At 44.7% G+C, this 26,545-nt stretch overlaps 1 protein-coding gene across 4 annotated transcripts in view; it reads left to right on the top strand.

Moving 5' to 3' along the window:
• The window catches only part of LOC115154908 (protein scribble homolog), a 134,250-nt gene that overhangs the window by 48,892 nt on the left and 58,813 nt on the right, over nt 1-26,545 (top strand). For all 4 annotated transcript variants that reach the window (XM_029701641.1, XM_029701619.1, XM_029701627.1 and 1 more), the window contains exons 2-15: nt 9,422-9,539; nt 13,102-13,180; nt 14,186-14,275; nt 14,578-14,634; nt 16,547-16,610; nt 18,446-18,520; nt 19,497-19,641; nt 19,991-20,109; nt 20,258-20,457; nt 20,817-20,983; nt 21,500-21,627; nt 23,500-23,625; nt 23,855-24,034; nt 24,277-24,672. In XM_029701641.1, the coding sequence (XP_029557501.1) occupies nt 9,422-9,539; nt 13,102-13,180; nt 14,186-14,275; nt 14,578-14,634; nt 16,547-16,610; nt 18,446-18,520; nt 19,497-19,641; nt 19,991-20,109; nt 20,258-20,457; nt 20,817-20,983; nt 21,500-21,627; nt 23,500-23,625; nt 23,855-24,034; nt 24,277-24,672 (1,944 nt within the window). The remainder of the gene's footprint in view (nt 1-9,421; nt 9,540-13,101; nt 13,181-14,185; nt 14,276-14,577; nt 14,635-16,546; nt 16,611-18,445; nt 18,521-19,496; nt 19,642-19,990; nt 20,110-20,257; nt 20,458-20,816; nt 20,984-21,499; nt 21,628-23,499; nt 23,626-23,854; nt 24,035-24,276; nt 24,673-26,545) is intronic.

Here is a 26,545-nt window from a genome sequence, read left to right on the forward strand (position 1 = left end):
TACTGACATAGACACACGTGCATGTCCTCTGTGCAACACTGTTGTCTTTGGGGTAGTGGCTGCTCCCCGACTTCCTCATTAGGCTATGGGCCTTGCATTCACAGGACACAAACACGCACACACTCATTTCTCCCTGTGGGTTTACAGCTTTGTTCCAGCACACATAAACACACACTAAAACATGAACTGACTCTCGTACACATAGACATTCACATTAACAGTTCTCCACTCAGTACCTCACCTATCGTAGCTACTAGCTAGCCTAACCGCCCTCAGTGATAAGCCTCTGTAAACAGTGCAAGCTGTATGTGTACTGACGGATAAATAGTTGCTCATGCAGCTCTGAACGTTTTATGTCCATCTGCAGTAGGAATACCCAGGCTACATACACACACGCTCAAATGAAATCAGCTGTGTTCTATGGCTGCCCTCAAGGAATTAGTCTCTGAGGGCAAGGAAACGCCCTCTCTCTCGCACTCACTCACATAGACTGTGCCCCTGAGAGGGGTGTCAGTAAGCCAAGCGGGGCACAGACTGTAGCTATGTTTCTGTTTGAAGTGCAGATAGGACCCTCCCAGAGCCCGCATGTCTGTCACGTAGCCACACACACTGTCGCACACACACACACTGGTCCCATGGGGCGCTCTCACACACTTCAGCCAAGCGCTTCTGTCACCGGCCTCTCATGGGTGGCCAGGTGTCGCTGATTGAATGAGCTGCTTCACAGTGTACACACTAACTGTAGATCAATGGTTCTCTCCTGCTCTACAGAGGCTATTTCACACAGTCTGTATTTATCACGCACCCACTGCAGCATAACAGGTCATTATCCCACAGCTACTCCTGCAGTCATCTAGCAACATGTTTGGCTTGGTACAGTCAGTGGCATTTCAACATCAGTGGCATCAGCTTTTTTGTTGGACTGACTTCATGAGGCTCATCTAGGCCTACCTCTCCTGGCAAAGTGAGGATGTGAATCTGGCCTGGTTTAAAACTAGGGTGAAGTTGCCCCTAGACCATGATCGTGGGTCAGTTTAGCATTATCCCTACTAATGGTTAAGATTAGGTTTGAGGTGAAGCTGAGTCTAGATTTGTACGAAGGGAATTCAGGGGAGCTTTACCCCAGAGTGGACTGTTGTGCCACAGTGCCCTCTGCTGCACGAGAGCACATCCAGGGCACCTCAGGATACCATATCACCATACTTAGGTGCCGATAGGGTATGTATTAAGATTCTCACGATTCTGTATGTATTTTCGATGCTGATGTTCCTAGCATATTACTCAGCATATCTGCTGCAGAGGGACAAGAGGGAGCCATGAGAAAACGAGTTTATATCAGTCATGTAAATGAAAGTTCTGAAAACATATTGGCTCAGTATTTATAAAGAAGATTAAGAAGAAGCTATAGGATGAAAATTACCTGAGTTTTGGCGCGGGTATAGCCGACTAGAGCTAGCTAATGCTACCTAGCAAAAAATGTATGAATGAATAAAACATATTAGTACCCAATATATATTGATATTTCTTCCCCCATAACTAAACACATCCTCTCTCCCCTCCCAGTTCTACCCACCCCTCACTCCCTTCCACCCTCACTCCCTTCCACCCTCACTCCCTTCCACCCTCACTTCCTTCTGTGAGCAAAAACATCACTTACGAGGGTGTGGGTAAAAGAAGGCCCCACTCGCCAAGGAAATGTAGCTCGCTGGTTCTCACTGTGCCGGCTTGCCCTACTGACGGAGTTAGGGTACCACACACGTACAGAGTTGTTGTATTTGATTTACGTAAAGAGGTGTGTGTGTGTGTGTGTGTGTGTGTGTGTGTGTGTGTGTGTGACTGCAGGGGACGGAGGAGGGATGTTTGGGGTGTACCTTTTCATGGACTTGTTGTCCAGACATTGGCACACTAATATGGCTAAATGAGAGCCACAGAACACAAAAATGTGTGTTCGTATTGGACAAGATTAGGTAGTAGACCAGGTTAACCTGTACTAGAAAACACTTTTTCCCGTTCCATGTTCTCTGACTTGACTCAGGGCTGGGAGTTTGATGTGCAAGCTGGCCGCTAGGTTCAGGCGATATTACAATAGTGTCGTCTATCGAAGACTATTGACAGACATTGAGACGTGACAGATGATAGTTTAGCCTATTTGAACTTGACTGAGTCGGGAAGCGCATGGCAAGGCAGTATTCCGAGTAATCTGCCTATTCCTATCTGCTATAGCCTATTTCAATAAATAGCATATGTTCTATAGGCCTAAAGAACACAAGATAGAAATGTAGGCTAGACAGAGTGGAAAATCCTACCAAAAAAGCACTAAATGTCCTGTCAGAAAATCTTGTTTTGCTCGCTCTGTCGGCTGCATGGGCCTTATAGGCTTAATCTATTCATTTTTTATAACGAACACTCCTTAACTATTCCATTGTCTCTCCATTCAATATGAATAGGACTGGGTTCGAAAAAGTTGTTTGAATAACCCAACATGAATAAAAAAAATATATACATTTTAAGCTTAAGAAAGAAATCCATGCAGGGCTGAAAAATCCCTGAATAGTACCCTATGGGCCTGATCCCTGCCGAGAAATGTCCCCCACACATGGAGTTTGAAGGGATGCTTGGGACTCGGATTGCTTGATCTTTTTTTCTGTAGCAATTTTTTACAAATTGCTCAAGTGCCGTGGTAGATTACTCTGTGAGGATGACGTCATTGAATGTTTCGCCAGCTTTGATCCATGCCGGGGCCTGCAGGACGTGCTTATTAAAGGAGCAATAAAACTGGCTTTCTTTAGACTAGTTGAGTATCTGGAGCATCAGCATTTGTGGGTTCGATTACAGGCTCAAAATTTCCAGAAACAAAGTACTTTCTTCTGAAACTCGTCAGTCTATTCTTGTTCTGAAAAATTAAGGCTATTCCATGCTAGAAATTGCCAAAAAACTGAAGATCTCGAACAACGCTGTGTACTACTACCTTCACAGAAGAGCGCAAACTGGCTCTAACCAGAATAGAAAAAGGAGTGGGAGGCCTCAGAGCACAACAGAGCAAGAGGACAAGTACATTGGAGTGTTTAGTTTGAGAAACAGACGCCTCACAAGTCCTTAACTGGCAGTTTCATTAAATAGTACAAGCAAAACACCAGTCTCAACGTCAACAGTGAAGAGGCGACTCCGGGATGCTGGCCTTCTAGGCTGTGCTAACATAATTGCAAAAGGGTTTTCTAATGATCAAGTAGCCTTTTAAAATGCTAAACTTGGATTAGCTAACACAACACATTGGAGCACAGGAGTGATGGTTGCTGATAATGGGCCTCTGTACTCCTATGTAGATATTCCATAAAGAATCTGCTGTTTCCAGCTACAATAGTCATTTACAATATTAACAATGTCTTCACTGTATTTCTGATCAATTATATGTATGTATGTCCAGTTGAAGTCAGAAGTTTACATACACTTAGGTTGGAGTCATTAAAACTTATTTTTTAACCACTCCACAAATTTAGTTTTGGCAAGTCGGTTAGGACATCTACTTTGTGCAAACACAAGTCATTTTTCCAACAATTGTTTACAGACAGATTATGTAACTTATAGTTTACTGTATCACAATTCTAGTGGGTCAGAAGTTTACATAACTTAGTTTAACTGTGCCTTTAAACAGCTTGTAAAATTCCCGAAAATTGTCATGGCTTTAGAAGCTTCTGATAGGATAATTGACATCATTTGAGTCAATTGGAGGTGTACCTGTGGATGTATTTCAAGGCCTACCTTCAAACTCAGTGCCTCTTTGCTTGACATCACGAGAAAATCAAAATAAATCAGCCAAGACCTCAGAAAAAAATATGCAGACCTCCACAAGTCTGATTCATCCTTGGGAGCAATTTTCAAACGCCTGAAGGTACCACGTTCATCTGTACAAACAATAGTACGCAAGTATAAACACCATGGGACCACGCAGCCGTCATACCGCTCAGGAAGGAGACACGTTCTGTCTCCTAGAGATGAACGTACTTTGGTGCGAAAAGTGCAAATCAATCCCAGAACAACAGCAAAGAACCTTGTGAAGATGCTGTAAACAATTGTTGGAAAAATTACGTGTCATGCACAAAGTAGATGTCCTAACCGACTTGCCAAAACTATAGTTTGTTAACCAGAAATTTGTGGAGTGGTTGAACAACTTGTTTTAATGACTCCAACCTAAGTGTATGTAAACTTCCCACTTCAACTGTATATAACGTGCCATAGCATTTTGCCGCAGCCCGCAAGCTGTGCTGCAGTACGACACAACTTTAAAGGAAGAACCACTGTTCTAATAGCCTAAGAAGGTACTGTTGTCCTAAAGTTGCCGCTTTAAAGAAAGAACAAGAATGAAAGTCCGAGGCATAGGCTAATCTCAATCACAGCTTTATGAAAGATAGAACAAACAATGGCTTATTAAGAGAGGAGGATGAGGCAAATAAAGCAATTATTATCCAGTTCTGAAGGTCAACTTTGTTTCTATCGAGCCCATGATTTATAGCCTAACTCCCAACGGTATGAGAGCCATGATTTATAGCCTAACTCCCAACGGTATGAGAGCCATGATTTATAGCCTAACTCCCAACGGTATGAGAGCCATGATTTATAGCCTAACTCCCAACGGTATGAGAGCCATGATTTATAGCCTAACTCCCAACGGTATGAGAGCCATGATTTATAGCCTAACTCCCAACGGTATGAGAGCCATGATTTATAGCCTAACTCCCAACGGTATGAGAGCCATGATTTATAGCCTAACTCCCAACGGTATGAGAGCCATGATTTATAGCCTAACTCCCAACGGTATGAGAGCCATGATTTATAGCCTAACTCCCAACGGTATGAGAGCCATGATTTATAGCCTAACTCCCAACGGTATGAGAGCCATGATTTATAGCCTAACTCCCAACGGTATGAGAGCCATGATTTATAGCCTAACTCCCAACGGTATGAGAGCCATGATTTATAGCCTAACTCCCAACGGTATGAGAGCCATGATTTATAGCCTAACTCCCAACGGTATGAGAGCCATGATTTATAGCCTAACTCCCAACGGTATGAGAGCCATGATTTATAGCCTAACTCCCAACGGTATGAGAGCCATGATTTATAGCCTAACTCCCAACGGTATGAGAGCCATGATTTATAGCCTAACTCCCAACGGTATGAGAGCCATGATTTATAGCCTAACTCCCAACGGTATGAGAGCCATGATTTATAGCCTAACTCCCAACGGTATGAGAGCCATGATTTATAGCCTAACTCCCAACGGTATGAGAGCCATGATTTATAGCCTAACTCCCAACGGTATGAGAGCCATGATTTATAGCCTAACTCCCAACGGTATGAGAGCCATGATTTATAGCCTAACTCCCAACGGTATGAGAGCCATGATTTATAGCCTAACTCCCAACGGTATGAGAGCCATGATTTATAGCCTAACTCCCAACGGTATGAGAGCCATGATTTATAGCCTAACTCCCAACGGTATGAGAGCCATGATTTATAGCCTAACTCCCAACGGTATGAGAGCCATGATTTATAGCCTAACTCCCAACGGTATGAGAGCCATGATTTATAGCCTAACTCCCAACGGTATGAGAGCCATGATTTATAGCCTAACTCCCAACGGTATGAGAGCCATGATTTATAGCCTAACTCCCAACGGTATGAGAGCCATGATTTATAGCCTAACTCCCAACGGTATGAGAGCCATGATTTATAGCCTAACTCCCAACGGTATGAGAGCCCGTTCCTCATCGGTTCACGAGACACACACACACACACACACACACACACACACACACACACACCTGTTCCATCCTGAAGCTCAACCAAAAAGGAATATTCAAAAAGATTTGCCTGCACTTAGCCTCTGCCCAGGCTTTCAACAACATTATCTTTTGTCATGATTCTTCCAGTTGTAGCATGCGATTTGGCGCTATACCCCAGTGGTGGTTAAGCAGAATTGATTTGTTTATGTTTTGCCAATAGGGTGTGATACCATCGTTTATGATACATAATCACCATAGCACAAAAGTTGACATGGTCAATCCCGACTAGCCACTCTGCAGCAGACTGAATGGCCGTCTTTGTCAGTGGGGCATAATCATCCATTCAGAGGACTGATTGTATTACATGGCCTGCTGTCACTGAGCTCTGCAGACACCGGTTGTGTCCCAAATTGCACCCCTAGTCCGTATGTAGTACACTATTTTTGACCAGAGCCACTATGGCTCGGTTCAAAATAAAAGCTCTTAATGAAATAGGGTGCCATTTTGGACAAACCCTCTGAGAGAAGGGAAGTGGAATGTATTGAGGCTTTAATCTAAATGGGTATGGTCTCGCATGGAGTAGTTCCCACCCCCCTTCTCTCTGTTTTGGTGTCTCCTGTTGTTTTCCTAACTCGAGTGGTTGGTATGGGAATGCTTAAACACATGTCTCTGTCTCTGCCCATGAACTTACTTGACTCCTGTTGAATGTCTGTCTGGTTGGCAGAAAACCACCCTGAACTTGAAGACCTCTGTGTGTCAAATCAAATATTATTTGTCATATGTGCCGAATACAACAGGTGTAGAACTTACAGTGAAATGCTTACTTACAAGCCCTTAACCAACAATGCAGTTCAAGAAATAGTTAAAATATTTACTAAATAAACTAAAGTAAAAAATAAAATAAAATAAAAAGTAACACGTAACAATACAGGGGTACCGATACCGAGTCAATGTCGAGGGGTACAGGTTAGGTGTGTGTGTGCGCACCTGTGTTGTGTGTGCCTGCGTGTGTATGGGTGCGTAAATGTGTGTGTGGAGGTCCCCCTGCTCTAGGGTAAACGCTTGTGCCAGTGGTGTGTGGCTGCTTTCTTTGGGCTCTCGCCCCTACCAACTTGCTATCAACTTCAAGACACATGCAATTCATGTTCCACTTTTAAATAATAAAACAAAGGTAAACTCAAATAACGCTGTGCCTTATGGGATTCCACTTCGCTCTGAAGCCAGCAGCAAAGTGGCTATTGGAGGGTCTAATTATCCCCTACACCCTCCATTGTCACTCCCTCAGCTTTGGGCGATAATCCGTATTGCTATAGTAATACATAGAACGACAAGTTTGTCACCGTGTGCACCAGTGTAATTTAGTTAATAATAATCCTTTAAACTGATAGTAGTTTGATAGTTGTAGCTGTCAGTTGGTCCATTAACAATCATTTCTCTAGTATAGGCTACTTATCATAATGAACGATATCAGTAAAATGCCTGCGATAAGTGGTCGGTGTTGACAATTTTCGGTTTATTGTCCCAGCTCAAGGGGCGAGGGGAAGGGGGTGATTTGGGATTCAGCCAGTCCCCTGGTTCCTATTTTCTCTTCCTGATACCAGTCACCTGACAGAGCCACCGTATGCCACCACAACATCTCTCTCTCTGCGACACACTATCATACACACACACACTATCGCACAAACACTCCTCGGGGAGAGAGTGCAGCTCACCACCCGATCCCAGCCAAATACAATATACACTGACTAAGAGAAGAGGAAGCGTGTGTCAGTGAAGATCAGAGCTGCAGCATCCTTCGTCCCTCTGGCAGTGTAATTGTAGAGCTGTCTCCTAGCATGTCATATTGGCTGTGTCCCAACTGGCACCCTATTCCCCTATATAGTGCTCCACTATTGACCATAGCCCAATGGCGCCTGGTTAAACTTAGTGCACTATATACGGAATAGGGTGCCAGTTGGGACACAGTCTTTGTCTTCTCCACTGCTGCCTGTCGGACAGGAACATTACAGCACGCAGCACAAAGGGAGACCTTGATTTACTCGATACGCCCCAGAACGTTTATGCAACTTCCCCCTAGAGACAGGAATATTGCAGTGGAATTGCAAAACATCTTTATTGGTGGGAACCAGTTAGGAATTTATGGGATTTTCACGTTAAGCAAGTCAAACTGTTGGGTTTCGTGACACACAAAGATCTGCCTTTCACTCAAGGGCATCCAAGATGTCACTAAGTTGTCTGTCTAGGTTGACTTTGGGTTCAGGCTTCATGTCCTCTGACGGCTCGGAATGCGCTCTGATTCTGAATCGTGGATTCCTGTTTAAGAATCTGAGTTTGCTCACTTTGTCCTCATTGCCCCGCTACCATAGATGGCTGGGATGTTTACCTGCAAAACCGATGCGCATGCTTCCGAGAGGCAGGAAACAGACAGGGTTGACTTACAATTATAGGATTATGTAAACTATATTTTGCCTCAATGTTTATTGAAAACATAAATATATTCACTCAATAAGGTACTTGTTGTCTCTCAAATACATTGTTACAATTGTTGGTTAGCTAGCTAGTGGATTTTAGCCATATTAGCATAGATGTGACATGAGTCAACACACCTCAAAACAAGATGGTATCAATAACAAGATGCAACTCACTGAGACAAGCCACCTATGATTCCCCACATGGCATCTTCTTGTCATTGTTGCTATCTGACCCTTCAGAATCATAACACAGCCTTTTGCCTATGCAATGTGCGCACATCATTTTCATTGTGTTGTCAGGCAACATGTGTATAGTGTCTGAGTGTGTTATTGCTATGATTCCCTCATTGCCCTGGTGTACTAGGGTAGGACACTGGCCCTCTGTGGCTGCAGTGGGAGGCTTGAACAGTTAATGGCTGCATAGTTTAGGACCCGTTCCCTGTGCCTGCCTTCCAGGCTGTGTAGCTAGCAGCGGAGGACACACCATCTGCCCACCTAGCCGCCCCGGTCTTGCCTGCTGGAGGTATGTTCTGAATCCAACAACCAGCCTCTTGTGAAAATACTTGGTAGCACAGCCCGAGCAGAGCTCTCCTATCCAAAGCCACTGTTTCTTTTGGCTGCCGCTGCCATGGTGATACAAGGAGGGGTTTAGGGACATGTTGATGGAATTGAAGTAAATATTTTTGGAAAGATGTAGGCCTGCCCTGGTAAACCTACAGGGATATGTGTGTAGTTCTGTGTATGCAACCCGTGGTGTGCTGATGTCTACACTGTGTTTTGATGGAGTGGAGGGAATTGAGATGCGCTGATTGTTCATATAAATCGCACCTTGTGCGCATGCACTGCATCAAAAGTTCAACACAAACTTTTCTGGCAAACAGCACAACATAGTTGATTTATCCCAACCTTCTGCGTTCACATGCACCCTCGATCAACTCTTTGATCTCATTGACAAATGTTGAGTTTAATGTTTGGGTACAGCATAGGCTATGTGATGCAGATGGAAATTGTCCTAACCCAGTCGAGTTTAGATATACCTACGCTACTAAATGGCTTGGTGATGTCATTTTTCAATGCTGTTATTTATTACAAAGCTGACGTGTTTCCACCTCAATCGCTCTTTGTCAAAGCGTTGTTGTCCTAACCCAGTGTTCTCTGTGTCTTTAGCCTTTCTTCAGACTTCTGAACCTGCGGAAACTGGGTCTGAGTGACAATGAGATCCAGAGGCTCCCTCCTGAGGTGGCCAACTTCATGCAGCTGGTGGAGCTTGACATTTCCAGAAACGGTACGTGCGCTTGCACACACACACACACACACACACTAACAGGTGGTCTGGCGGTCTGCGGCCCCCTCTGCTGGGGTCTAAGCCAGGTTCAAAACCAGCACACAGCAGACGTGCGTGCATAAACAGACACCTATTTTAACCACCCAGTAATAAATATAAAATGCTGCAAAACATCCCTTACAGAGAACCAACAAAGTAAGACCTAGAGCAAAAACCTGCATTCATGGGCAGACGAGCTTAACAAAATATAAGCAAGCAGGCAAAAGTCTAATAGACCAATGGAAACTAGGGCTGTCCCCGACAAAATAAAATCTTAGTCGATCGAGAGTCATCTGTTCTTTCCAGTCGATTGGACGAAATGTAAAACGCATTTTCCATATATAAACACACCCTATGTGTTTTAATAAAATAAAAACATTGCAGGTAGAAAATATCCTCATATACATAAATATCTTATGAAACAAATTGGCTACGCATGGAGGTTTGTTCATGTTCTTCAATTGCTCTGGCTGTCTGCAACAAACGTGAAACATTTAATCAACTATAATCTGGGTAGGCTACGTCCCGGCAGCTCGCGCTAGCTACACCACTGAGCTCCGGACAGACACAGCTGTACATTCAGAAAGTATTCAGACCCCTTCACCCTTTCCACTTTTTGTTAACATTTCAGCCTTATTTTAAAATGGATTAAAATGTTTTTTTTCAATCATCAATATAGACACAGTACACCATAATGACAAAGCGAAAACTGATTTTTAGAAATGTTTGCAAATGTATAAAATAAACAACAACTGAAATACCACATTTACATAAGTATTCAGACCCTTTACTCAGTACTTTGTTGAAGCACCTTTGGCAGCGATTACAGCCTCGAGTCTTCTTGGGTATGACGCTACAAGCTTTGCACACCTGTATTTGGGGAGTTTCTCCCATTCTTCTCAGCAGATCCTCTAAAGCACTGTCAGGTTGGATGGGTAGCGTTGCTGGACAGCTATTTTCAGGTCTATCCAGAGATATTCGATCGGGTTCAAGTCCGGGCTCTGGCTGGGCCACTCAAGGACATTCAGAGACTTGTCCCGAATCCACTCCTGCGTTGTCTTGGCTGTGTGCTTAGGGTCGTTGTCCGGTTGGAAGGTGAACCTTCCGAGTCTCATAGCAAAGGGTCTCAATACTTACAGTACCAGTCAAAAGTTTGGACACATCTACTCATTCAAAGGTTTTTATTTTTACTATTTTCTACATTGTAGAATAAAAGTGAAGACATCAAAACTATGAAATAACACATATTGGAATCATGTAGTAACCAAAATCATTTTAAACATCAAAATATATTTTATATTTGAGATTCTTCAAAGTAGCCACCCTTTGCCTTGATGACAGCTTTGCACACTCTTGGCATTCTCTCAACCAGCTTCACCGTGAATGCTTTTCAACAGTCTTGGATTTCCCACATATGCTGATCACTTGTTGGCTGCTTTTCCTTCACTCTGCGGTCCAACTCATCCCAAACCATGTCAATTGGGTTGAGGTTGGGTGATTGTGGAGGTCAAAGTCATCTGATGCAGCACTCTAGCACTCTATCACTCTCCTTCTTGGTCAAATAGCCCTTACACAGTCTGGAGGTGTGTTGGGTCATTGTCCTGTTGAAAAACAAATGATAGTCCCACTAACCACAAACCACGTGATGGCGTATTGCTGCAGAATGTTGCGGTAGCCGTGCTGGTTAAGTGTGCCTTGAATTTGAAATAAATCAGACCGTGTCACCAGCACAGCACCCCCACACCATCTCACCAGCAAAGCACCCCCCCACCATCTCACCACCATCTCCATGCTTCACGGTGGGAACCACATATGCGGAGATAATCCGTTCACCTACTCTGCGTCTCACAAAGACACGGCGGTTGTGACCAAAATTCTCAAATTTGGACTCATCAGACCAAAGAACAGATTTCCACTGGTCTAATGTCCATTGCTCGTGTTTCTTGGCCCAAGCAAGTATCTTCTTATTGGTGTCCTTTAGTAGTGGTTTCTTTGCAGCAAATCGACCATGAAGGCCTGATTCACGCAGTCTCCTCTGAACAGTTAATGTTGAGATGTGTCTGTTACTTGAACTCTGTAGCATTTATTTGGGCTGCAATTTCTGAGGCTGGTAACTCGAATGAACTTATCCTCTGCAGCAGAGGTAACTCTGGGTCTTCCTTTCCTGTGGTGGTCCTCATGAGAGCCAGTTTCATCATAGCGCTTGATGGTATTTGCGACTGCACTTGAAGAAACATTCAATGTTCTTGAAATGTTCCAGATTGACTGACTTTAATATCTTAAAGTAATGATGGACTGTTGTTTCTCTCTTCTTATTTGAGCTGTTCTTACCATAATATGGACTTGTTTTTTTTTTACCAAATAGGGCTATCTTCTGTATACCACCCCTACCTTGTCATAACACAACTGATTGCCTCAAGCGCATTAAGAAGCAAATAAATTAAACAAATTAACTTTTAACTAGGCACAGCTGTTAATTGAAATGCATTCCAGGTGACCTCATGAATCTGGTTGAGAGAATGCCAAGAGTGTGCAAAGCTGTCATCAAGGCAAACATGCTGACCACACTGCTCGCGTTGCGTGCAAATGTACACGTTATTCAATCATTGCACCCACACTGCTCGCGTGCGGCAGGCGCTAAAATAGAAATTGGTTATATTTGTGACACTCAACGCGCTGCAAGTCCGGCCTCTCCCATCTCCTCATTGGTTTTTAGGAACATATACCCACGTGCCATCTCCTCATTGGTGTTTAGGAGCATATACCCACGCGGGTGATTGAAAGATGAACTGACGTCCACACTCCAGTCGGTTGTAGTAATGCACCTTAAAGTTGGTTGCCAACCTCCATATGAAGTAAAAAAGAAGCCAGAGGAAGGAGGAGAGATGACGAGGAATTCGGTTTACCGTTTTATCTGTGGATTAATTGTCGGAGTAGAGGACCTTGTGCATTTCAAGTAAAATAACAACCCAATGTTTATATCCCAGGTAAAATAGCTAGCAACAGCAAGCTAGCTAGCTAAGTTGCCTTAAATGTTTCATGCTTTTCGACCTGTCCCCAAATTTAATTTAATTGGTTCAGAGTTTGTTTTGATATTTCAACCTGCGTGTCCTAATCGTGTCTGGTATGGGGGTACAAAATCAACAGTGCGATGGTGCACGTCCGGTTTGGTCAGCATGAAAGTGTGGCTACTTTGAAGAATGTCATATAAAATATATTTTGATTTGTTTAACACGTTTTTTTGGCTACTACATGATTCCATGTGTTATTTCATAGTTTTTATGTCTTCACTATTATTCTACAATGTAGAAAATAATACAAATAAAGAAAAACCCTTGAATCAGTAGGTGTGTCGATCTAAGGAACTATCTAGGCAACACACACACACACAATGGAAATAGTCGTTCCCCTCGCGTGTCCTTGGTGCACATATCATATAGCAGGTGACAGGAAATGCAGTATACAGTATAGATATATCTGACTGTGCTCCCCCTCTCTAATCTCCCTCTGTCTCTGTCCGCAGACATTCCTGAGATCCCCGAGAGCATTAAGTTCTGCAAGGCATTGGAGATTGCAGACTTCAGTGGAAACCCCCTCTCCAAGTTAGTGGATCAGTCCAGTGCCACCTCTCTGCTGTTGCCTTTGTGTTAATGCCTTTGAGATATATGGGGGAGGTCACTGTCATACGTGTGCCGTGTGATTATTTCCTTTCCATAATGGCCTGAAGATAAACAGCGCAAGACAATGGAACAAATGTGCAACGAACTGTTCAGATAGTTGTTGCTCAGATGTGTCAAAGGCTCAGAGCAGGCCCTTTCTCAGTATTAGATTATGTACAGTACATGAGCAAAACACCTGGAGGAGAACAATGCTTTGTGAGGCTACAGTATGCTGTTCTCTGATCTTGAAACTACATTAAAGGCCCAGTACAGTCAAAAGCGTGATTTCCTGTTTTACATATATTTCCACACTGCGGTTGGAATAATACTGTGATATAGTGAAAGTGATGATAATGCCCTTTTAGTCTAAGAGCTGTTTGAAAAGACTGCTTGACATTTCAGCCTGTTTTGGCCTGCATGGTTACACCACGGTTAATTAGTTAATAGACCAATAAGAAAGCGTTCCAAGCCTCTCTGCTAATATAAGCTAGTTTTCAGTTGTCCCCTCCCCACTCAGACCACTCCCAGATAGTCCCATCAAAATTATTGCTTGAGAAATGATAATATAGTGAGAAAAAAACGGCTGCATTGTACCTTTTAACATGGCGTTTAAGTATACTGTAGAAGATTAATGCTTGGCAAGGCAAACCATCTCCCTGCTTTTACTTCTATAGAATAAGAAAGGAACTGTTGGCAGGAATGGTGATAGTGAGTGCTTTGATAGATGGATCTGGCCACTTACGCTGCGTCCCTAATGGCACCCTTTCCCTATATAGTGTACTACTAAAAAGTGCACTATGAAGGGAATAGGGTGCTATTTGGGATGCAAGCCATAGGCAGATGAGGCAGCTGTTCCAAGTGCTTCAAGGGCTGGTGTTAAAGGGCCATTTTCTTTTCTGTGTTTCTCTCCATCTGTTTTCCTCTCTCCCTTTCTGTCCTCATCACCAGGTTGCCTGATGGTTTCACTCAGCTCAGAGGGCTCGCCCACCTGGCGCTTAACGACGTCTCATTGCAGACACTGCCCAACGACATAGGAAAGTAAGTACACACACACCCACACACACCAACCAACCAAACAACAAAATATGCAGACCAACCACCTTGCATGCATGGGTGTTTGAACCATCTCCGACACAGGTTTCCTTCTTACTCTAAACATTCAGCCTCCTCGTTCTGTAAAATGACAGACCTTGGTAAAGGCGTAATTACATGACACGGTGGGCTCTCAGACAGACTGACTGCGTGACCGGTTGGACGAGACCAATCGCCATGCAAAGTTAACCAGGACCATCAGACTAACTCCTCCTCTTCTCTCGTCCTCTCTTCCCTCTCTCCTGCAGCCTGGCCAACCTGGTGACGCTGGAGCTCAGGGAGAACCTGCTCAAGGCCCTGCCCACGTAAGTGCCCTCTTCAGCCTGGCATAGTCCCAGACACCCTCCATGCTAGGGAAGGTGGTTATTTCCTAGAAAGGAGACCTTGATGATATGACTGGTGATTTGAAGCACAATAAAGTCCTCTATAGTATATCTGAAAACAACATTATTTGCTCTCTTCACTATGGATACAGTTGTGAGAGAGACAGACTGTAAATGTGTGATTGCTGAATGACCAGCTTGTCGTGTGTGTGTGTGTGTGAGACTGTGTGGGAATGTGTCAATGATTGGGCGTGATGCTTATCAGTTAGCCTATCTGGTCCAGACTGTAACAGTCCAGAAGTCTCCTTCAAATACATTATTGATGTATTTATATATAGATTATAAATACAGTGCTTTTGGAAAGTATTCAGACCCTTTTTGGGGTGGCAAGTAGCCTAGTGGTTAGAGCGTTGGGCCAGTAACCGAAAGGTTGCTGGATCGAATCCCCGAGCTGGCAAGGTAAAAATATGTTCTGCCTCTGAACAACGCAGTTAACCCACTGTTCCTAGGCCGTCATTGTAAATAACAATTTGTTCTTAACTGACTTGCCTAGTTAAATAAAGGTTAAATGTAAAATAAAAATTACCCAGTACTTTGTTGAAACCTTTGGCAGCGATTACAACCTCAAGCTTGACACACCTGTATTTGGGGAGTTTCCCCCATTATTCTCTGTAGGTTCTCTCAAGCTCCGTCAGGATGGATGGGGAGCGTTGCTGCACAGCTATTTTCAGGTCTCTCCAGAGATGTTCAATCGGGTTCAAGTCCGGGCTCTGGCTGGGCCACTCAAGGACATTCGGAGACTTGTCTCGAGGCAACTCCCGAGTTGTCTTGGATGTGTGCTTAGGATTGTTGTCCTGGTGGATGGTGAACCTTCGCCCTAGTCTGAACACCTTCTCCAGAGCGCTCAGATCTTCATCAAGGATCTCTCTGTACTTTGCTTCGTTCATCCTTCCCTCAATCCTGAATAGTCTCCCAGTCCCTACTGCTGAAAAACATCCCCGCAGCATGATGCTGCCACCGCCATGATTCACTGTAGGGATGGTGCCAGGTTTCCTCCAGATGTGACGCTTGGCATTCAGGCCAAAGAGTTCAATCTTGGTTTCATCAGAACAGAGGATCTTGTTTCTCATGGTCTGAGAATCTTTAGGTGCCTTTTGGAGAACTCCAAGCGGGATTTCATGTGCCTTTTACTGAGGATTGGCTTCTGTCTGGCCACTCTACCATAAATGCCCTTTTCCCCCGAAGAGTCTACATGGTTCCAAACTTCTTCCATTTAAGAATGATGGAGGCCACTGTGTTCTTGGGGACCTTCAAAGCTGCAGAAATGTTATGGTACCCTTCCCCAGATCTGTACCTCGACACAATCCTGTCTCTGAGCTCTACGGACAATTCCTTAGACCTCATGGCTTGTTTTTTGCTGTGACATGCACTGTCAACTGTGGGACCTTATATAGACAGGTGTGTGCCTTTCCAAATCATGTCCAATCAATTGAATTCACCACAGATGGACTCCAAGTTGTAAAAACATCTCAAGGATGATCAATAGAAACAGTCTGCACCTGAGCTCAATTTCGAGTCTCATAGCAAAGTGTCTGAATACTTATGTAAATCAGGTTTTTCTGTTAGTTTAAAAAACGAATTTGCTAAAATTTCTAAACCGTTTTCGCTTCATCATTATGCAGTATTGTGTGTAGATTGATTATGAAAAAATGTCATACATTTTAGAATAAGGCTGTAACGTAACAAAATGTGGAAAAAGTCAAGGGGTCTGAATACTTTCCAAATGCACTATATATTCAACGCTGAGTGAGTTTAGACCGTGTCGTCTGAGTGTGTAGTAGTCCCCATTACATCAGTGTTTTCTATGATTTATGTGTTTCTCTCGCTTATCCAGGTCACTCTCTTTCCTGGTGAAACTGGAACATCTGGACCTGGGCAGCAATGAACTGGATGTGTTGGTAAGAACAAGCTCTAAATAGCACTCTGTTCCCTATATTGTGCACTACTTTTGACCAGCCCCCAAGGGCCCTGGTCAAAAGTTAACTACATAGGGAATAGGGTGCCATTTGCAACGGCGACACTATGTAAAGGATATGTGATATACAGCATGACAATAACTCACATTCTCAACATGCATGGAGGCCATAGAAACATATGCACCCTTGACCCTGGTTTATGTTGTCCCACAAAAATATGTCTTGCATACAAGCTGGTTAGATATACAGCTCACAGGACATGCCACACAGGATCGTACACCCTGGATGTCCAGCAGGGTTGGGGTACAGATTTTATAAACCCAGAGACCAAACATTCCGGGAACGCTTGTGAAGTAGACTCTGCACACCAGACCGGGGTTTGGGGTTTGAGAATCAGAAAAGTAAAAAATGATTTATTTTAGATTTCTAAAGGCACAATATTCAAAGCTGTTTTAAGTAGATGAACATGTCATTACTACAACCTTGTAAAAGTGACACTGACACTTTTTACATTTTTTTGTTGTCAAAAACAACTATCGAAAGAGTGCTTTTTAATTTGAAGTCCAGTACATGTGGGGTTTAGAGCGAGATGACCGTTCGACCATGGATTACGTGTTTCTGCAGATGAGCTGTGATATCACCTACAAGCGTGATCAGGGATTTCTATTGGAGAACAGTTTCTACTTATCTTCATACTAAACCATCTTTGTTTGGGGTCATTTCAGGAAGTGATTTGATTTTAAATTCCAGAAAAACCTGACATAGCTTCTCCTTTTCTGTTTATTGAGAAGTAATTGAATATAGATGTACATTATTATTTATTTATGGGAATTAAAGTTTACTTCCTGAATTGACTGCCTTCAATTTGAGTTGACCCCAACCCTGATGTCCAGGGCGTGCGCGCACACACACACACACAGACACATCACACTACCCAAACACCCTTCTTACATTTCCCCACCACAAGCACCCATCTATCCCACATATCTTGCCCACAAACAAACACAATGGCTTGGAGCTGGTCTGTTGGACGTTAGGGCCCCTGTGTGCTATGAATACGTCCCACAAGGCACCCTATTCCCTATATAGTGCATTACTATGGTCCCTGGCCAAAAGTAGTGTACTATGTAGGGAAAAGGGATGGGGCCCTGGTCAAATGTAGTGCACTCTGTAGGTAATATGTTGCCCTTGAGTCCTACTTCTTTTAGCATGGGAACGCCTGCCTGGCTAGTCATCTCAATGTACAGGGTAAATAATGCCTGTTGAGCTGACAGGCGTAGGCTGAGCAAACAACCTGACGTCATGCTGCCGCCTGAAAGCCTGGCTGCCTGCCTGTCATACTGCACTTTGTTCATCCCTCAGTCTTTTAATGTAGTGCGTCACTCAAATACAATTCGAAATACAATCATTTTCTAGGTTTTTGTTTTCTGGGATTGATTACCAATGGCTTTTTTGGAGCCCAAATTAATTGCGCCTTGTTTTTTAAAGTGAATTGGAGCAGGACACAGGCCAGGGCAAGCATCTTGTTTTGGATAAAAACATGTTTTTTTTCTGTGTGGTTTGTGGACATAGCAAACAGACAGTGTGTGGGTATGTGTATATGATTGATTGTCTTGTCAGGTGAATCTTGCTCCTTCCCACAGCCATTTGGGGCGTATGATGTGTGTTTATGTGGCCGGCCCCTCTCCCCTTCCCAAATGATGCATATTTAAGTACAGTGGATGATGCATGTTTGTTCCCACTCGCTCTAGAAGCAGGGGCCCTCGGTTTACCTTTCTTTTCTCTTTTTGTCCTCCGTCTGTCTGTCTCTCTAACAGCCGGACACACTTGGTGCTCTCCCTAACCTACGGGAGCTGTGGTTGGACCGCAACCAGCTCTCCTCTTTGCCACTAGTGAGTACGGTCCTGGCTTGGCATCCATGCCCTTATTCACTTAGAACCAGAACATTGCACAGTATGAAATAGGCTTGGGCGGTATGCCTTACACTGGGATATTTGGAAGTAGCCACGACATGTTTTTTCATTACCATTGAAACAATTTCTTTGACGTTTTATTTGTATACATTTGAATATTTGTAGCTACGTTTTGAAGTAAATACCTGCAGTCAACTTGTGCAATACGTTAGGAGATAAAGAAGATCGTGTCATTCATTTTCCCGGAAGTCCCCAGTCATGTGATTTTGTTTACAAGCACACAAATACAAGAGGCCAGAGCCTTGTGAGTCACTCACTGTTGTGCAGCACGCGCCAGGGGATCTAGTTACAGTATGGAACTCACAACTAAGTGTTTGCCAGCTAGATACTGTATCTAGATACTATATCTTATACCTATTAAGTAAACTGTGCTAAATGCTCTGCAGTTGAGCATTTGGTTTGCTATTTTAGTAGCTAGTTAGCTTACTAGCTAAGTGGTAAGCTTCTTCCAAAATCAAGCTTTGCTTGGTAACAGCAGAGATTCCCCTCCTGGATCAAGAGCCTTGCTCTCTAGTGTTGGTTTTGTGCATTCAGCAAACTCTTATTAGCATTGAGTTACTTGTATAACTTTATAAGCCGGGACGTCTGTCCTGTAAATACTTTAGGTCAGAGACTGTATAAAATATTCGCAATGTGCTCGTTAGCATTTAGTTAGCATTTTGTAAAGGATTGTACATGTACTTGTTGGCAGTGGGGTTTGAAAATAGCGCCCCTTGTGTCCAGTTATGAATATATCGGTATGGCACAAGGTCGGTATGGTAGTCTGGATACTGCCCAAGCCTAGTATGAAACCTACCACATCCATTTCAGTGGGAGTATTCACACTAGAAACGACATTGCTGTGTGTGTGTGTGTGTGTGTGTGTGTGTGTGTGTGTGTGTGTGTGTGTGTGTAGGAGCTGGGGAACCTGCAGAGACTAGTGTGTCTAGACGTGTCAGAGAACCGACTGGAGGAGTTGCCCTCAGAGCTCAGCGGCCTGCTGGCCCTCACTGACCTGCTGCTCACACACAACCTCCTGGTGGTGGTCCCCGACAGCATAGGTGAGGGAGAGATGGGAGAGAGCGGGGGAAGGAGGTAGATGGGGAGAGAGGGAGGAAAGGTTGCCTGATGGCATTCCCTGTATCGTTGTACGGTGGCTTATTCACCTGAACTGATTTACACAGTAGCTTCATTGTCAGACTAAACAGAGTTTTTCCAAAGTACTTTGTCAAGGTGTGTGCTTTTTACCAAGTACTATTGAATTAGACCCATGGACATTGGGCATTTTCATTGCTTGGATGTAATAGAAGGTAACGTACTGAAAACCATACTGCCCCCTACTGGGGAAATGATACATATAAACTGACTCAAAGGCTTGTGATGGTGATTGACCTGGGTCGTGTTCATTAGGCTCTCTGAAGCAGCTGTCCATCCTGAAAGTGGACCAGAACCGACTGACCCACCTGAGTGACTCCATAGGAGAGTGTGAGAACCTGACGGAACTCGTACTGACCGAGAACCTCTTACAGGTACATTTTAGAAGCACAGTTTGCTGGCTCAGAACAAATGTACAGTACTATATGTGCCTTGTCCTTTCAACATCCCCCTTGAGATGCAGAACTGTTAACATCCATTCAATTTTACATGTTTTTATTATTGTGCATTTTTATTCAATAGACTCTGCCTCGCTCGCTGGGCAAGTTGAAGAAGCTGACCAACCTGAATGTCGACCGCAACCGGCTGGGCAACGTGCCTGATGAGCTGGGTGGTTGTGCCAGCCTCAACGTGCTCTCCCTCAGAGACAACCGCGTGGCCAAATTGCCCGCTGAGCTGGCTGACGCCACCGAGCTCCATGTTCTGGACGTGGCAGGGAACAGGTAAGCCTTCTGCACCCTATATAGGTCCCGTAAATCACTGGTGTTGGTAGACTTCTCTCCTGTAATAACATATCTAGTGACTCCACTTCTCAAGTAGTCCGAGCTTCTCTTGATCCTTTATCAAGTCTTATAGTCTAATAATGATATAATAATAATAATAAAAATAATAATAATTTTTTTAAAATCCCCTCAAAGTGACTTATGCATGCATATATTTTCATATGGGTGGCCCCAGCAGGAATGGAACACACAATCCTGACGTTGCAAACACAATGTTCTTCCAACTGAGCAACACCGGACTATTCTTCAGAATAGTACTTTCCATATGATTTGTCCATGTTGTTGTGTGGTGTCCCCAGGTTACAGAACCTACCGTTTGCCCTGGCCAACCTCAACCTGAAGGCCATGTGGCTGACGGAGAACCAGTCCCAGCCCATGCTCAAGTTCCAGACGGAGGACGACGAGAGCACCGGGGAGAAGGTGCTCACCTGCTACCTGCTGCCCCAGCAGCCCTCCCCCAGCCTGGGTGAGTTAGCCCTACACCTACCTCCTGGTGGACATCATCTTTATGCCATCATCATCTTCCTCCTCCTCTCTCACATCTCTATCACGCTCGGTTCTCCATCTCATCTTTTTCCTGGGCTATTCACTTTTTACCAACTTAACCGAAATCCTCCTCTTCCCTTTATTTCCTCTAACATAGGAGCTACGCTGGGGTGTTGCAAAATCAGTCTGTTTTTTACCCGTGACGCTGGAAACTTTTGGCCAGTGCGAGCAGGGCGCAAGCTACTTTATCAAGTGTGAGCTGCGTATCGAAATCTTGATAATAGAACCAGAGTGCAATTTTACACTGAGCAGCACATTCCTCTCCCAGAGTCCTTCTTGCTCTCCTGTCACTCTCAACCCAAATGTTCTTAAAATGTTCTCATAACACCACAACTCCTCTGTACCACAACGATGACCGTTTCAATCCAGGAAAAGTGATTATCCTATAAGCTGTTTTTGTAACCCCAGTCCCTCTCTCCATCCTGTCTCCCTACAGAGAACCTGCTGCAAAACAGTGTGGACGACAGCTGGATAGACAGCAACCTGAACCGGGTGTCAGTAATCCAGTTCCAGGAAGAGACTACCAAGCAGGATGAGGACGATGAGGCGGCTGCAGAGCGCAGGGTAAGACTACTAATACACTTATACATTTAAACTCACCAAAAAAAAGAAACGTCCTCTCACTGTCAACTGCGTTTATTTTCAGCAAACTTAACATGTGCAAATATTTGTATGAACATAACAAGATTCAACAACTGAGACATAAACTGAACAGGTTCCACAGACATGTGACTAACAGAAATGGAATAATGTGTCCCTGAACAAAGGGGGGGTCAAAATCAAAATTAACAGTCAGTATCTGGTGTGGCCACCAGCTGCATTAAGTACTGCAGTGCATCTCCTCCTCATGGACTGCACCAGATTTGCCAGTTCTTGCTGTGAGATGTTACCCCACTCTTCCACCAAGGCACCTGCAAGTTCCCGGACATTTCTGTGGGGAATGGCCCTAGCCCTCACCCTCCGATCCAACAGGTCCCAGACGTGCTCAATGGGATTGAGATCCGGGCTCTTCGCTGGCCATGGCAGAACACTGACATGAACACTGAGTAGTATGGCTGGTGACATTGTCATGCTGGAGGGTCATGTCAGGATGAGCCTGTAGGAAGGGTACCACATGAGGGAGGAGGATGTCTTCCCTGTAACGCACAGCATTGAGATTGCCTGCAATGACAACAAGCTCAGTCTGATGATGCTGTGACACACCGCCCCAGACCATGACGGACCCTCCACCTCCAAATAGATCCCGCTCCAGAGTACAGGCCTCAGTGTAACGTTTATTCATTCGACGATAAACGCAAATCCGACCATCACCCCTGGTGAGACAAAACCGCAACTCGTTAGTGAAGAGCGCCTTTTTGCCAGTCCTGTCTGGTCCACCGACGGTGGGTTTGTGCCCATAGGCAACGTTGTTGCCGGTGATGTCTGGTGAGGACCTGCCTTACAACAGGCCGAGAAGCCCTCAGTCCAGCCTCTCTCAGCCTATTGCGGACAGTCTGAGCACTGATGGAGGGATTGTGCGTGCCTGGTGTAACTTGGGCAGTTGTTGTTGCCATCCTGTACCTGTCCCGCAGGTGTGATGTTCGGCTGTACCGATCCTGTGCAGGTGTAGTTACACGTGGTCTGCTACTGCGAGGACGATCGGCTGTCCGTCCTGTCTTCCTGTAGCGCTGTCTTAGGCGTCTCACTGTACGGACATTGCAATTTATTTCCCTGGCCACATCTGCAGTCCTCATGCTTCCTTGCAGCATGTCTAAGGCACGCTCACGCAGATGAGCAGGGACCCTGGGCATCTTTCTTTTGGTGTTTTTCAGAGTCAGTAGAAAGGCCTCTTTAGTGTCCTAAGTTTTCATAACTGTGACCTTAATTGCCTACTGTCTGTAAGCTGACCGTTCCACGGGTGCATGTTCATTAATTGTTTAGGGTTCATTGAACAAGCAAGGGAAACAGTGTTTAAACCCTTTACAATGAAGATCTGTGAAGTTATTTGGATTTTTACGAATTATCTTTGAAAGACAGGGTCCTGAAAAAGGGACGTTTCTTTTTTGCTGAGTATACAATACATCAACAGCTTTATGAGGAGCTTCGTTCATGTGACTCGTGCGCTGTACAAACCAACACGTTTTAAAATGAAGCGCTCTATGACTGGTTCATAACTTAGCTTCCTTTCATTGTCCTTCCTTTCCATTCTGACAGGGCATGACAGGGTAAAGTAATATGGTAGAGAGATATCCAGTCGGAAAATCAGCAGCAGACTCCATTCCAGTCATAGTTTCGGCATCTCAGTCTGAGTTTTCTTGAGTCAGTTTGTTGTACTTTATCCTTGGGTGTAATTTACAGTTTGCAAAGGTCTTTTTGAGGCGGTCTCCTCCTCGTGTGTCTGTAGATGAACTGTCAGTCTGGGGAATTGACAGATTCTCGTGCGTGTTGTCTGTTCAGGGTCTCCAGCGCCGGGCGACGCCCCACCCCAGTGAGCTGAAGGTCATGAAGAAGGTGATTGAGGAAAAGAGGAACGAGGCCTACATATCCAGTCTTGATGGAGAGCCAGAGTCTCCTGGTATTGAGGTACAACACACCACTGTACATCCTACATGCCACCATACTTGAGATCCGTGAGTGAAACTTTTCAACATTTTAAATACATACATTCTGTAAAAACCGTCATTGCTGTGGGTATGGTTCATATAGATCATAGGTAAACTTGTACTGTTGAAACAGAATCTAACTGTGTACCTGTTGGCCACTTATCCAGCATGTTGTTCTGAGGATTCTGACATGTGATTGGTGGTTGCAGGAGAAACGACTGAGCAATCTGTCCAATCAGAGCCACGACTCTGAGGCGTCCAACAGCACAGCCTCTGCCAACTCTCACGAGGAGAGACGGTGCATGATTACCACAGCGAGGGAGAGCCTAGTGGGTGGGCGTGGTGAGGAGGACGAGGTGCTAGACGAGATGGAGGTGGAGTATGTAGAGGTGAGTTTCACTACTACGACAGTCTCTGTTTCAATCACCTCTCCTAATACTGGTGCTGTCATTTAAGACCTGGTGTTTCTTGGCTAGGAAAACTCTGTACCCTAGTTATACACTTTCTCCTGGTCAGGTCAACTAAATAACCGTGACTAGTGAGACGCATCCTTGTCTTCAATACGATCGTTTCCCTCCTGCTCTTTCTTTCTCTCCTGTCACTCACACCATCCTTTCCCTTCTTCCGCCAGCCCACGGTGCACTTTGCAGAGGAGCCCATATACCGGGGTGGGAATGAGGACGGTGAGGATGAGGAGGGTGGGGACGGGGTCCCATGCAGCGACCTAGAGGAACAGAGGCCCCAGTTCCCTTCGGAGAAGCAGCGTCTGATCAGGAAGGACACGCCGCACTACAAGAAGCACTTCAAGATTACCAAGCTGCCCAAACCCGAGTCAGTGGCCGCATTACTGCAGGGCTTCAGCCCCGACGCACACCTGGCCCAACACCCCACCTCACACCACCCTGACCCCGAGGAGGAGGAAGAGGAGGAGTATATGGTTACTCCACAGCGCCACAACAGAATAGAAGAGCCAGAGCAGGAGGATAGGAGTCTGCTTCATGTCAACTCTTCCCTGCAGCCGGTCAAGGTAAACTGGGCTCGGGGTGGGGGGGGGTCAGGGGATGGTGGGTAGGAAACACAATTACTATACAGGCTACATAGGCTCATAGTGAGCAGGGCTGTAGTACAAAACTAAAACGTACACCAGACCTGCCAACCTGCACAAATTCTGCATACTGTGCACGCAATTCTATGCACGCAATTGTATTTTCCAAATTGTGTGTGTCAGTCAAGCACATTAGACACTGTTATTTTGTAGTTAGCTCCTTAGCTAAGGCGTCATTACGGTGAAGGTATGTAGCTACAGCGTTTAGTCAACTAGGCGAGAAGACTTTCTTGCCAACATGCTTTGACGTCCGCGAGCGCGTTGATGAGAAAGGAGACCTGTGTGGTGTTACGGTAGTTCAGTGCACGGCGCTGCGTTGATGGAGACAAACATGGCAGAGCGAGCTATTCCGCTAAAACCGTCCTTCACAAAAAGCTATGTTAGTCCTATTAACCTTTAAGTCCATGTTCATTATTCAGTTGTTGATTTGTCCTCTTGATATAGCTGTGTCACCAGTAGGCTGATGATGATGTGATAATCGTCAGGTCACCAATGACAACCAGGCATGTTGCTGAATGGCCTAGGTGTCAGACCTAACTGAATGGATGAGGTCAGGGATGGATATCTGGAACAAGCTCATATAGGCCTAGTTCAGTTTCATATTCCAAGTAGCCTACAGTATGCTAGACTACTACGTTGCATTCAGCGATTGAGTCATTCTGAATTTTCTTCCCAAACAAAATGAAGAAGCCAGTTTTACATTTTCACTAGACTATTCACACAAAGGAACCTATTAATTACAATAATCATTACCCCAACATTTTGCAAGTGTCATTGAGACCAATTTTGTTTAGGATCGAAGACCATACTTGGTATTGGTTACATTGTTTGATCATTTAAGACTAGGTTCAGGACATGGCAGTTCCAGGTTTTTTTAATAATGCAAAATGCTCCTACTTCCTGCGGGGGAAGTTGTCTGACCCCCTCCGGACCTCCACCCTACCCAACCTTAGGCCTACATCAGCACCACCTTGTCAGAAAATCCTAGGGAGAGCCTTGATTGTACCTTGACTGTACCTTCTAGTTAGCAGCTAATTACCAAGTACGTGTAAGTCTATTGCGTACCGTTCCTACTGAGGCAGTTTTCTGCCAACATCATTATTAGGCACAAAAAAGGTGCATTTGCCTGTGATTTGAGCAGTGTGGGTTTTGCGAGCGCCATCATGAGGTCCGCAGGGCCCGGGGGCCCTTCCGCCGTGCTGAAGTGGTACTCATAAAAATTATTCAAGGTTGGCAGGTCTGTACACACTCACTATCATGTTATTATGTAGTTGTCGTGTTTGGAGCCCCAAGTTTTTCTCTTCTGATAAGTTGACTACACTAACTGGGTCCACCTGGTCACGAAAAACTTGGCGCCCTAACCATGTATCCCAATTTCAAATTAGCCAGGACTACCATGGGCTAGTTTTCCTTTAGTGTTTTTTGCCCTAAAGAAGATGACAGACAGTTGAATAAATCTTTTGCACACCAGTTCTATTCATGCTGACATGTTAGTGGCCTGCTCGCCTCTATGCACACCCTAGACACTCAAATGCGTAGAAGCTCCCAGTCTTGTTTCCCTGCATTCAGTTTGGACTGTTGGCACTGGATTGGATTGAGAAGGAGATTACATTGCATGTCATGTTGCTGTACATAGGAAAAACGATTTGTTTGTTTACAGGAATGTTTGCCGGGAGTCTTATAGTTTGCACTCGGGTGCTTTTACGTTGCTCTCTCTGTCCCACACAAGCAGGATTCTCTCAGACATCCACAGATGGCGCTAGTCGGTAACCTGTTGAAAGACATAACTAACAAG

This window comes from Salmo trutta, chromosome 2 (assembly GCF_901001165.1).
Source record: "Salmo trutta chromosome 2, fSalTru1.1, whole genome shotgun sequence".
NCBI lineage: Eukaryota > Metazoa > Chordata > Actinopteri > Salmoniformes > Salmonidae > Salmo > Salmo trutta.